This window comes from Centroberyx affinis, unplaced genomic scaffold (genome assembly GCF_046629955.1).
Source record: "Centroberyx affinis isolate AG114_WGS23_722 - 3 ecotype Tasmania unplaced genomic scaffold, CSIRO-AGI_Caff_v1 ptg003382l_1, whole genome shotgun sequence".
In the NCBI taxonomy this organism is placed as follows: domain Eukaryota; kingdom Metazoa; phylum Chordata; class Actinopteri; order Beryciformes; family Berycidae; genus Centroberyx; species Centroberyx affinis.
In genome coordinates this window covers 163,374-175,463 of record NW_027281370.1, presented here as the reverse complement: position 1 = coordinate 175,463, position 12,090 = coordinate 163,374, and the positions used below count along the sequence as shown (strand labels likewise).

The 12,090-nt window shown below is 44.0% G+C and overlaps 1 protein-coding gene across 1 annotated transcript in view; it reads right to left on the bottom strand.

Moving 5' to 3' along the window:
- Window positions 1-132: 132 nt before the first annotated feature.
- Window positions 133-12,090, bottom strand: part of LOC139660780 (semaphorin-6A-like) — a 79,589-nt gene continuing 67,631 nt past the window's right edge. Inside the window, exons 9-14 of the mRNA XM_071539011.1 lie at window positions 11,909-11,997; window positions 9,452-9,669; window positions 7,437-7,568; window positions 5,054-5,209; window positions 2,153-2,326; window positions 133-277 (exon numbers count right to left, since the gene is read on the bottom strand). Coding sequence (XP_071395112.1) covers window positions 133-277; window positions 2,153-2,326; window positions 5,054-5,209; window positions 7,437-7,568; window positions 9,452-9,669; window positions 11,909-11,997 — 914 coding nt within the window. The remainder of the gene's footprint in view (window positions 278-2,152; window positions 2,327-5,053; window positions 5,210-7,436; window positions 7,569-9,451; window positions 9,670-11,908; window positions 11,998-12,090) is intronic.

The following is a 12,090-nucleotide window of genomic DNA, read 5'->3' as shown; positions in this document are numbered from 1 at the left end:
CACACACACAAACACACACACACACACACACACACACGAACACACTCTCATCACATTGTACTGCCACAGTGTTTTCCCTATCAGAGGTGATCAAAACCACTTGGGGGGTTCGTGAATAAATGAACGTCAAACTCACTTCTTGCATCTCCCATGCCTTTCGCAGCGAGACAGCGGCACCTTGACCACACAGGAGGTGAAAGCGACCCACAGAGAGTGACTCTTGCTGTCTATCTGCATGCTGATGATGCGCTTGTCCTCCACGCCATCTATACTGCACCTAAAGAGAGGAGAAAAGGAGACAGGCAATCAATCCATACATCCATCTGTCTGGTTATTTAGGGACAAACTCTGAGAGAAACAGTGGTGAGGAGTTCATCTAAAGAGAGAAAAAGAGGAAGATTAAGAGGTGGCATAGACACATAAAATAAGAGGTCAGGGAGGAGAGAGATAATGCTGGAGGAGAGTATGAGGTCAGGAACAGAGTGAGGGATAACGAGAGATAAAGACAGGGGGATGATATAGATACACCAGATATAAACAGACAGATGGGCACTATGAGCAGTCAGCAGTAACACTGCACTTAACTGTAAACCCCACTAACACTAACACCACCCCCCTCCTCCCCTCAATCTCCCCATTCTACCATTCTTCCATCCCTCCATCCCTGCTGCACGACCTTACTCTTCTTTGTCTACCCGGCCCCATGGGCACGCACACTCTAATCCCTCTGGGCGTGTCAAGCATCTCTCCACCCCTTCCTCTATCCGCTCGTCTCTCCATCCCGCCATCCAGCTCCGGGGATTTAGTCTCCCCCTTTGCAGTGCTCTGGCCCCGCATTAACACTCTCAATTAGGGCTTAGAGTCCATCTACACTGGGTAATGCACGGCAAGCGGGCCTTCTCTGATCCAGCCAGCCGGTAGACAGGCAGGCAGGCAAGCAGGCAGGCAAAGTCACTTACTGTATGCTGCTAAAGCCAGATGGCCAGCAGCCAGCGAATGCTCTGCCCCTGCCATAAAGAGGGAGAAGGGGAGAGAGAGGGAGACGGGGAGAAGTGAAGGGAGGAGGCAAGAAGGACAGCTAGCGAGTGGAAGTGGGGGTGGAGGGGTGGGTGGGAGCAGGGCCTGCCCTTCATCCCCTCCGCACAGCTCGTCACATGGCGGCACCATGTTGGATAACAAACAGTGGTAACCTTGAAAGCCCTCCGCTCACGTCCCTGCTTTCCTTCTCTTCTCCTTCTTGCTGCGGAACACAATCGCGTATTCTCCGCTTTCTTTCTGTCTCTTTTCTACGGGCTTCACCTCTGTTCTTTCTCCCTCCTCTGTTTGTACTCCCATTCGTTCCCCCTCATCCATTACTCCTCATCTAAATATTTGCTTTGGCAGGGTCATACTGCGGCTGATTTTTCCTTATTCACTCCTGTTCCAAATACACAACAACTCTCGACTCCCTCCCCCACCACATCCAACACACATGAACACACACACATACACACACACACACACACACACACACACATCCATACATGCACCAACAGCCGTGTAATGTATTAGCGAGGGATCCCAGGCTGGCTCTAAAGACTAACACAGACCTCAGTGTGTGTGTGTGTGTGTGTGTGTGTGTGTACGTGTGCGTGTTTCCTTTAATCAGGCAAGGTTTTGGAGGAGCTGGGCTTCGCTGCGGTTGGGAACCACAGCGCTACGTTATCCAGAGCCCTGGGGTCTATGTCTTTAATTTAGTAGCTGCGGTTGGGCACAGTGTAACCTGATAAAACTCTTTTAAATGATAGAGTAGCCATCTGGCTGGCTGGCTTGACTATATAGCTTGGGGTTGGGGGAACTGACTGGTACTGATGGGACTGGTGGGTTGGTGGGATGGTGGGTTGGCTGGCTGAGGGAGATGGTTGGAAACATGCAAACTCTCTCACACACTCTTGCACACTCTCACACACACGCACTCACACACACACATACGCACAATATCTGACCCTCCTTCCTCTATAGCTAAAGTATCTTATCTGTGTTTCCCCATCTCTCACTTTCGTTCTCTGGCTCTCTTTCTGTCTCTCTCCATATCTCTCTGTCTCTCTGTCTCACACTGCCCCCCCCCAACACACAAACACACACACACACAGACACTGCCAGAGCTACACACTTGTCAGGGTTGTAGACATTGAGCTCCTCCAAAAACAGGCTATCGTTGAGGAAGCCGCTGTTCATGTTGGCCAAGAACTTGAGAATGATGCCTTTCTCTGATCCCAGGAAGACCACGGTCTGGTTCTTATGTGGACCGGCTGCGTTGTCCACTACGATGCGCGTCAGACGATACCTGGAACAACAGATAAGGAACACCAAGTAAAATCAATCAGTCAATCAATTAATCAGTTTGTCCACTAACAGAGCGACAGATGGTGGTGAGGGACACCAGCAGGGATTGAACAGAAATATCTTGGGCACTAACCCAGCAGCTCTATTTGAGTGCCGCCTCACTACACTTTCTACTAGACTCCATTCACATACCAGCTTGTGAAGGATTTTGCATTGACAGAAAAATACTCACCGCTAGCAAAAAGCACTAGCCAAGGTAAATACAATTTCCATCCCTAAATGCTTAGAATAATAATTACAGAATCAATCACTCAACCAGTGTGCCTTCCACCATGCACGTCAGATGTCTGAAAGAGCATAAGGAACTGCAGGAGGGATTAAAAAGTCAATTTATTAATCTCATTAATTGATTGCTATTTAATTAGACACTCAATCGGATTGCCATAAGGCATGTCAGGTGGCTCCTGAAGAAAATGTGTACCAAGTAGAATCAAATAAATTATAAAGTAGTTAATCAAGCAAGTGAGCAAACTAGACAGCTGCCTTTGAGTGCATTTTGATTGGCGCCTTACCGTGCCTGTCGGTGTTACTAGGAGAATAAGATACGCCGAAGAAAGAGAGCACATTTCAAGAAATACAAGAAATTCAGGCTATTTCCTCTTACCATCTGATTCCCCTGTCTCTAAACTTCGAGTGAACTTTGGCAGATGTTGGCATCTATCTCTTAATTAGTTCCAGGGCCAAGAACCTCTTCAAGTTATCAAAAAGGTACATATCTTCACATCAGTTTGTATTATGCAAATGTGTGTTTTCTTGATTTTTTAATTGAAGGAGATGGCAATTAAAGATTAAAGATGAGAGCTTATCCAGAAATCTAGGAAACTCACTTTTACCCTCATTAACGGCTTTTGGAGTGTTCTCTGTGTAAAAAGGACTTGAAATAGAGCAGCAATAGAGCAGTAAAGTAGATAAAGTAAGCAACCTATTTGCTGTGAAAGGATGATTCACATTAGTAGTGATGAATTTAAATTTAACCTTACTCAAGTGAGCGTCTCACACCATGAGCCCATCAGAATAACAAGGCCACATCCTCTTATCCCATTGTCTCCCTCGTTTTCTATAAGATGGCACTGAATATCTCTTACCATGCTGTGTCAATGGTTTTATCCAATCAACAGTAACAGCAATCTGAAGGTCTAATGTGGTTTTGATCCATTCAAGCATAACAGGAGCACCAAGGACTGTGTCAATGGGATTTGGCCTCATCGAAATAATAGAATCTCAAGGACTAAGACATCCGCTGTCATTTCCCCATTCACAGTAATAGGAATCTCGAGAGGGGGATTCTTGAGTGTGCCCTCTCCCTCCCTTCCGCTGATTGTGCCCGGCTAGCTGAGGTCTCTGCCACAGCATAAGTCTCAGGACAGAGTAGATAGGCTTTTTCCAATTTGCAACAAAAGCTCCTGCTGGATTCTGAGATGTCCCCTCCAGGCCATGGAGGGGATCAAGCCCTATTACTGATTTTGTTTCCAGTTGACTTCCCTGGCTCAAGAATAATATTCTGTATAGAGACTGTGACATAGATACCTTAAAACGCCCGCGCTCTCTCTCCTTCTCCCCATATGCCATCATAATGCCAATGCTTTTTTGAACTTACATAATGCTTTTAACTACTGCCTCTGACCTGCATGCCAGGCTCTGCTCTGCCTGCACACTGTCATTTCAAATCAAATAAAACAGTCTGACTCCTGATTATATAAAGATAAAAATGCTGTGTTACTCGTAATATGGTCATGTGATATAGTGCATTAACTTAACGAAGAGAGAGCTGTAGAACTAACCTTGATAAAAGCTGTTCGTATTCTGACTAAGCCAGCACAGTATGTAGGTCAGACCTTGGCAAAATAGCAGTGAGATGTGATACTATGCAAATAATTTGTAGAACCCATGAAGAATTCTTTATGTAGCTCATCTTTAAAGTGATGTTACCACCGCTGAGGCAAGTCAAGGGTCCGGCAAGTTTATGATCCAGCTCCATCCAGCCCAAATTTAAAAATGGATGAATTTTTTTTGCTTCCGTCCGATGCACTGTCGGCTAGTTTTGCCTTGCCAATGAGATGGCAGTCTGCTGTCCTATTCCCCCAGAGACTGGCTAAATTGTCAGTGTGTAGTGTAGCTAAAAGCCAGACAGACCTTGATGATCAAACGACCACAGCCACAGCGCACTGGCTTTGGGGAATGGGCTCAACTCCAGAAACTCTGGAGAAAAGCCAACCACAGACTAGAAAAAAAACTCTCCTCTTTTATTCCAGTATTCCTCTAGTAGATATATCCCCAGATGAATTAAGCAAGCAATTTGTGAAGAAGACTAACGTTCATTGAAATCATCTCCTTGGAAAGGGTTTATAACAGTGTAAATAGTATGAAATCCCTGGTTGCACACGAGACCGAGTGATTTTTCACCTCGCTAACGCATTTTGACATAAAGTCTTTATCAACCTTAACATCACTGCGGATTCAAATAGCTCACCCTAAGTAAACCCTGTCTTCATCACGTCAGTATGCTAGCACTGTGTGAGCGTTATCGAATAATGTAGATCAGTGTTTCCTCTGCTATGCTGAAAATAGGTCACACGCTGGTACTAGTATGTTTTAATGAGCCTGGCTCTCAGTTATGGCCCTGGACTGAAGCGGCTCATGACGGACTCTCTGATCGTGTGACACTTACCGCACCATGGTCTTGAGGAACCAGGGCCTGTTGGCAATGGAGGGCACGGCCTCGTCCATCAGAGGGTGCATCTTGATGAAGTTGAGCGTGTCGTCGGGGAACTCGTTGGACACCTTGTATCTCTCCATGGACGGAGTACCAGCACAGTAGCCAGGCCTGAGGAGCGGAGAGGAGGAGGAGGAGGAGGGGAAGGTGAAGAGGTGGGAGATGCAGAATGGTGCGGGGGAGGAGGAGAGAAGAGCAAATGGCAACAAAAAAGGACAATGGAGAAATTGTTACATTTATTGTAGGTGGACTGAGCATTTTTTCATGGCCAGACTTCCAATAGAAAACGGAAAGTTCTGCTTCCTTAAAATCAATGAGAGTGTAGTGACTTGAATTGCTAAGCTTTCGTTCCAAAGAGGCTTTGGTCAGAGCAGAGTACACAGGAACATGTCTTCTTTTCTTTGGAATCAGGGCAGTGAGACTTTCTATCTGATCCTTTTACAGGGAGTTGGTGAGCTGCTTGTAAAAGTGAAGCTGCTTTTGATAGCAGATCCCCTTCGCAGACATCTCACCTCTGAGAGCTTGTAAAACTGCTTTACTGCACGGCCTTTGATACCCTGCCACACCGCATGGCCCGCACCAGGCCCTAGAAATACTAGCCAGCTGGCCACCGATAATTTCTGTGACTGTCATCGTGTAATGACTGAACTCTAAAAAAATGGATGGAAATGTACAGACAAGTCATGAATATTTATTTTCCTGTCCAAATCTATCATGAATCATTAAAAATGGTGATCTGTAGGCAAGAGTATAAAGGAAATCTGACATAGAAAAAGAGTGACTAAGGCTTTCTTCTCAGTGTCAGATCTATCAGAATAATTTCTATATCAAGCGAAAGAACAGAAAATAAACGCATGCAATCCTGCCAGAGAGTATGAAAGGCTAACACAAACTATGATCTTATGTTTGCAACCAAACCAAAAGTAAATCATATTTGAAAACGGTTATTTTGAACCATTCAAGGTACATTTGTTTTGCCTGACATCAAAAGTGGAATAAAATCCCTTGCCAGGTAAGTTGCAGTCAAGTGCTGCTCAATATCAGAAATGTGTTAAATTGCTTTCCCCCAAGTCTATTATGGATACAAAAAAGAAGCAGAGACAGACAAGGCTATAATACATTTTCAAAGTGTAACCGGTTATGCTGTAGCTACACTCGCGTCTGCAGACACAGGGAGAGCGGAGCGGAGACAGACATCTCTTAAATACGTGAATCTGTAAGTGATTCACTATGAGAGTGTAACACATGGAGGAACAGTCTGCTACAGGGGCAGACCTGGGTGGCTTTGTTACAACTCTCCGTCTGTTTGCCTGCAGATAAAAGGTTTGAATGCAACAGAGGATGGAAATGAAATCAATCACATCAACCAAAGAACTAACGCTGGGTATATCCGATCTCATTAATGTCTGACCTTGTTGAACATAAACACGTAATTTCATGCTAATCAGGAGAGGTGGGTAAACTCTCTCACATACACACACACACACACATATACACCCATTCACACAATGCATGCAGTCACGCATGCACAAAGAGTACAGTACAGGCTCCCTGTTGCTGAGGAACCGCCTCCTCAACCATATGGGAACACACACACACACACACACACACACACACACACACAGGACTCCAACAATTATCGTGGCCCAGATCTTTGTAGTAAAGCTGTTTTTTTTCTGGAGGAGAGGAGAGGAGCTCTTAGCAAGCTAATTAGTGAGCAGTAGATGGGAGATTGATCAGGCTGGTGCATTTGTGGAATTAGCCAGCCATCTGTAAAATGATCTCATGCTTCATTTGTTGATACTGAGCCCTTCTTTGATGCTGTTGTGTGTGTGTGGGGGGGAGGTGAGGTAATGGGTTACGGGTGCATTTGTGAAGAGAGGTGGTGTGTATGTGTGTGTATGTGTGCATGGGTGTGCGATGCACTGAAATAACACAGGATATGTAAAATCCCTATCTAAAATATAAGGATGTAATGAAAAATTATGTAACGTGTTAAAAATGGAGCCCTATTAACACATATTTAACAACACATCCGTATGCATTGATCAGGGAGAATTATATCCTGTTATTTCAACACATCTTTTTTTAGAGAGTATATGCATAAGTGTGTGTGTGTAGGTGTGTGTGTGTGTGTGTGTGTGTGTGTGTGTGTGTGTGTGGTGGGTGGGTGTGGGTGCGTGACGAAGGGAGAGAGAGAGAGTGTGATTGTGTGAGTGTGAGAGAGAGCGGAGAGCCTGAGTATTTGCGTGTGTGAAAAAGAGTGCGTGCGTGCGTGTGTGTGTGTGTGTGTGTGTGTGTGTGTGTGTGTGTACTGTTTAATTAACTGCTGTTTTACCTTGGCTTGGGAACCTTGTCTTCAGGAAAAGGCGTCCAGGTGGAGTCTGGGGATTTCTGCTCTTTGAAACGCCCTGTGAACGTGTTGGCCACCTCCGCCATGTCGTAGGCACACACTGCTGAGCCTGGAATGCTGCCAGGACATGAAAAAAAAAACCACATAAACAATCCTCTCAAGTGAACATATCAAAGGAACACCTTGCCAGGTCTGGACTATCACCGGGAGACAGAAAAATGCATTCGCAAGCCCCTTTCAGAGGCATTATATCCCCATGTAATTGTTCATTCTAGCTGGAGTTAAATCTGCCATTTTGTAGTGGCGTAGGCAGATCATCACTGTTAAAAATGAAGAGATATGAAGTCTCTTATCATCCACATTTCCCCATTAACTCACATGACATGTTTGATATCATTAAAACCTTTAAAATGTCCTCCATCCCTTAAAATTGAGAGTTCCAAGTGAAAAAAGTCAAATTACTGTAACCATATTGTCTATGCCTGTTCAGATAGAGCCTAAATGGGGTATTTAGATCCAGCCTATCTTTGGCACAGACTGTCAGGCCTGGTGAGGAGACACATTCCCTGGCTCTCCCATTCAAGAACGGGTTTCCCCAAAACCCTGGAGGCAACAAAGTTCATCACAAGTCCACTGTGGGCCAAAAAATATGGACAACAGATGATCTTATTATTGCTATTCATCTGAGGGGGAAAAACACCCATCTTGTTATAATAGCAGTGGAGCCACTGGCTATCTCTCTGTCTGTGTGGAATCAATGCATAGCACATCGCTGAGTCACTTCTCTATTTCTCACCCATCTGCTCACGGAAATTAAAACTAGGAACCGTTTATTATCTATCATTCTCTCTTTAAATATGAATCTCTCTCTCTCTCTCTCTCTCTCTCTCTCTCTCTCTCTCTCTCCCTCCCTATCTCAGCTGGCTGGCTTTTCTGGCTATTGCATCATGGGTTAGACCCATCATGTAGACATGGGGGAGACAGCATACACAAGGACAGTATTATTGAGGACAAGGTCAGAGAACTGTTAACACTTGGCCTGGCTGCTAAATCACAGTAATTACTCTCTACATTGGACATATTGGATATGTACAGAGTCATAAGTCATATGTCTGTTTATGCCAGCCAGCTAACAAGGCAGATGGATAGTAAGCTAGCCAGTCGGTCAGCAAGTTATTCAGTAAGCCAGTCAGTCAGTCAGGCAGGCAGCCACCCAGCCAGACGATTAAATGACACAAACCCTGAGTGCTGCCTTACAGTCAAAATGTGCTCCCTCTAATTTCACCCTCTGACTATGAAATGGAAAATTAATGCCGGGATCAAAACCGGCGCTTATAGAAATTTCAGTGGCACTGCTTCATTGGGTTTTAATGTCCATTAACCATGCTCAATTGCATTGTCACAAGCAATTGTCTTATCTGCTAAAAAGCAGCCATAAAATGGAAAATTACAATATGTGTCAGCCAGGCTCGATAGCTTCGCGGTAATTTTCAATTTAGATAGCAACTCCTCCTGCCTATGAATATGAAAGCAGTTCAGAATATGAATGATAAAAGGAAAAATAAGATTATGCACCTGCATAACAAAAGGGCAGGAAAACAGTTTTGACAGCAGAAGGGAGTGTTGCCCCAGTAGTCAAAGAAATTACATGTCCTCAAGAGGCACAGTAGGGGCAAACATTACCAGCATGAAAAAGGTCATAACTGTCATAACGCTGATGAATTAAGGGCATTTTACATGTATTTCACACCGAGATGATGATTGGGTTAATAAAAGGAAACTGCTACATATTTACTGAGGCATATAAACTGAGATGGGTGAAAAGATGTTTAAATGAATAAAATTACCTCATAAAAAGAACTTCATGATTTGTTCATTCAGTAATCATCCATCTGTCCTTCACCTCAAACCTCTAAAAATCGACTATGACATTGGTCATGGTCTATGCGTGGCTTATTCAATATTTCATTCATTCATCCATTCTTGTTTCTTCAGCGTACCTGTTGTAGGGCGTGGAGAAGGTCGCCATCACCACGTCCCGCCCGTTGATGTGAATGACATCCGTCACGGCCTGCAGGATGTTGAAGTAGAAGTGGGAGTCGCCGGGGATGGAGCAGTTGAGGCGAGACTTGAGGAAGGAGGTCCACTGTTTCTCCAGGACCCGCTGCGAGCCGCCGCGGTCGTTCTTACACACCCTGGCCACCCGCGGAAACACCACCTGACCAACGCACACACAGGTGAAAGGTCACATTTTAATGGTTTTCATTGTTTGCTTTCACCTAATGTCGCATCTCCTATCCCGAGCCCTTCTGCACCAACTGTTTTATCAGTCCTCCATGAAAGCATTTAATTTAACACAACTGGTGATGCAAAATAGTAATACCAACCCCATAAAATAAACCAAATCACCCCACACTAACAGTATCAATTATATACTGTATTCACACTGCACATTTACAAGGAAACAGGTATATTTAATTTCCTATATAGAGAAAAGAATTTACCGCACACGCATATCAGCTCTGCATCTTTTATTGTGTGCTTTGCATTTCTTTATATGGATTGCAAACATTAAGGTTTGATTCCGTGCAGAACACACTGTTACAAATGTTATTCCCCTGTATTTCATGGCCTGCTCTGCGGGAGACACCAGCGAGTGTCATAGCTGGTGAGGGATAATCCAAGGTTTCACCAGTTTATAGCAAATTAAAGACATAGGAGAGAAAATTGGTGTGTTTGATGTGCTGCTAAAGAGTCAGCACCTGGCAGCCGAAAATTTAAAATATACAGCTTCAATAGGAGCCGGCGCTGTAATTACAACTCTGCAGAAAGATCATGTAGTCAGTATTGTAATTAGTTGTTGTCACACTGTACTTACAGCAATAAATCTAACCCTGACCTGAAATCGCAACCAAGAGTAAACACTGTGAATGTGACCGAACATGCATTTAAATCAGATCCCTACACACACCCACAAACAACCACACACACACACACACACACCCTCACCCACACATACCACTAACCCCCCCTCCATACCACCACACACACACACACACACACACAAACATTAATGCACACAGGAAAGTTTGCACACACACACAAAGACACACAGACATATGCAGGCAAAGGAAAACATGCACCCACACCCACCCACACACACATACACACACACACACACGAGCCTGTTCATTGTGAGATTATGAAGCAGTGAGATTACGGAAACTGTATTACACAGGAAAGGTGTGACGGTGTGTCAAGCTGAATGTGGAATTATGTCAGCTTTACATATTACAGTTGAATCTGGGACGTTTCAACTCACTGAACATAACCGAGTCCTGCCTTATCTTTATATTATATTAACTGGGCACAATCACTACACACACACGCACACACACATATCAGTATCACTGAACAAACATCTTGCTTGAGGCTTGGAAATTTACTTAAGCTTGTGTATCTGAATCATTGATCTGTTTAAGTCCTCTATCCATTTGCATGTTACAGAACATTATAATAGCCTAGTATTAATAAGTAGGTCAAATGCTTCAAAGTAAAGTAAATACAAAACGGCCACAGTAGATATAATTAATCTGCTATAGAGCGCTGATGACTGTTTACATTGTCAAGGAAGGCCAATCAATTATAATGAAGATATTGCTCACCAAACCCTAAATTGCTCTCTGAACCATCAGTTCTACGCCACAGGCATAATTACACTGATATTCCTTTCAGATTGAGACGCCTGATCTGTATTCATGCTCTGTATAACACATGCCTGTCACTTATGGCAGCAAATCCATTATTTCTGTGTTTCTCGTTACCTCAGCTCTGTCCCCCCCCCCGCCCCTCTCTCTGTGTTTCTCTTCCTGCCTTTCATTTATTCAGAAAACTACATATTGAATGATTCATTTCCATAACGTATTTCCCTCTAGCTGGTATCCAATTAAACTTTCTCGAGGCCAGGTCTAAAACTGAAATGAGAAGATTAATAGAAAAATGTCTGTTACTGTCCCTCTGGTGTAAAACCGGAGGGAAGACTGTTCCTCGTTCTCTGTTCTCTCAAAACCCACCTTTCCTTTTCCACTCTGTCTCATTTCTCAAAGACACTTGAGTGGAAGTCCTCTGGGGAAACATAGAGGCCATAGGTCAAACAGAAGCATGGGTGGACGGATGTGGACGTGCAATTCAAGCGGTATATTTAGACTTCAAAATGGATTTCCAGACATCCACACATTTTTATTTTTGAAGCTATTTTTGATCCAGCATCCTGTCCGGTGTTTATCTGTTATTGAAAAATGGTCAGCCACTTCATCGCTCTTGAAAGCCTTCATCCAGTTATTTGATACACCCTTTTCCTGTTTGTTTCCTCAGGCACTTCCTGAATCTCCCGGTGAGTAGGAAGTCACCTCTGATTAGAGCTCAAACAATAGAAGAAGAAAAGGGCTTTGCCTTACCTTTCCCATTGTGTTGTACTCCATAGCAATTTCCCGAAAGAAGAAGTAGATGAAATCCCCATAATCAACAGCCTGGACAAAGTAGGGCTCTGTAAGAGAGAGAAAAAAATACAAGACAATGTGACATTTTGCCATGACAAAATAGATCTGACACCATATTTCACAGTAAACAGCTGAAATAT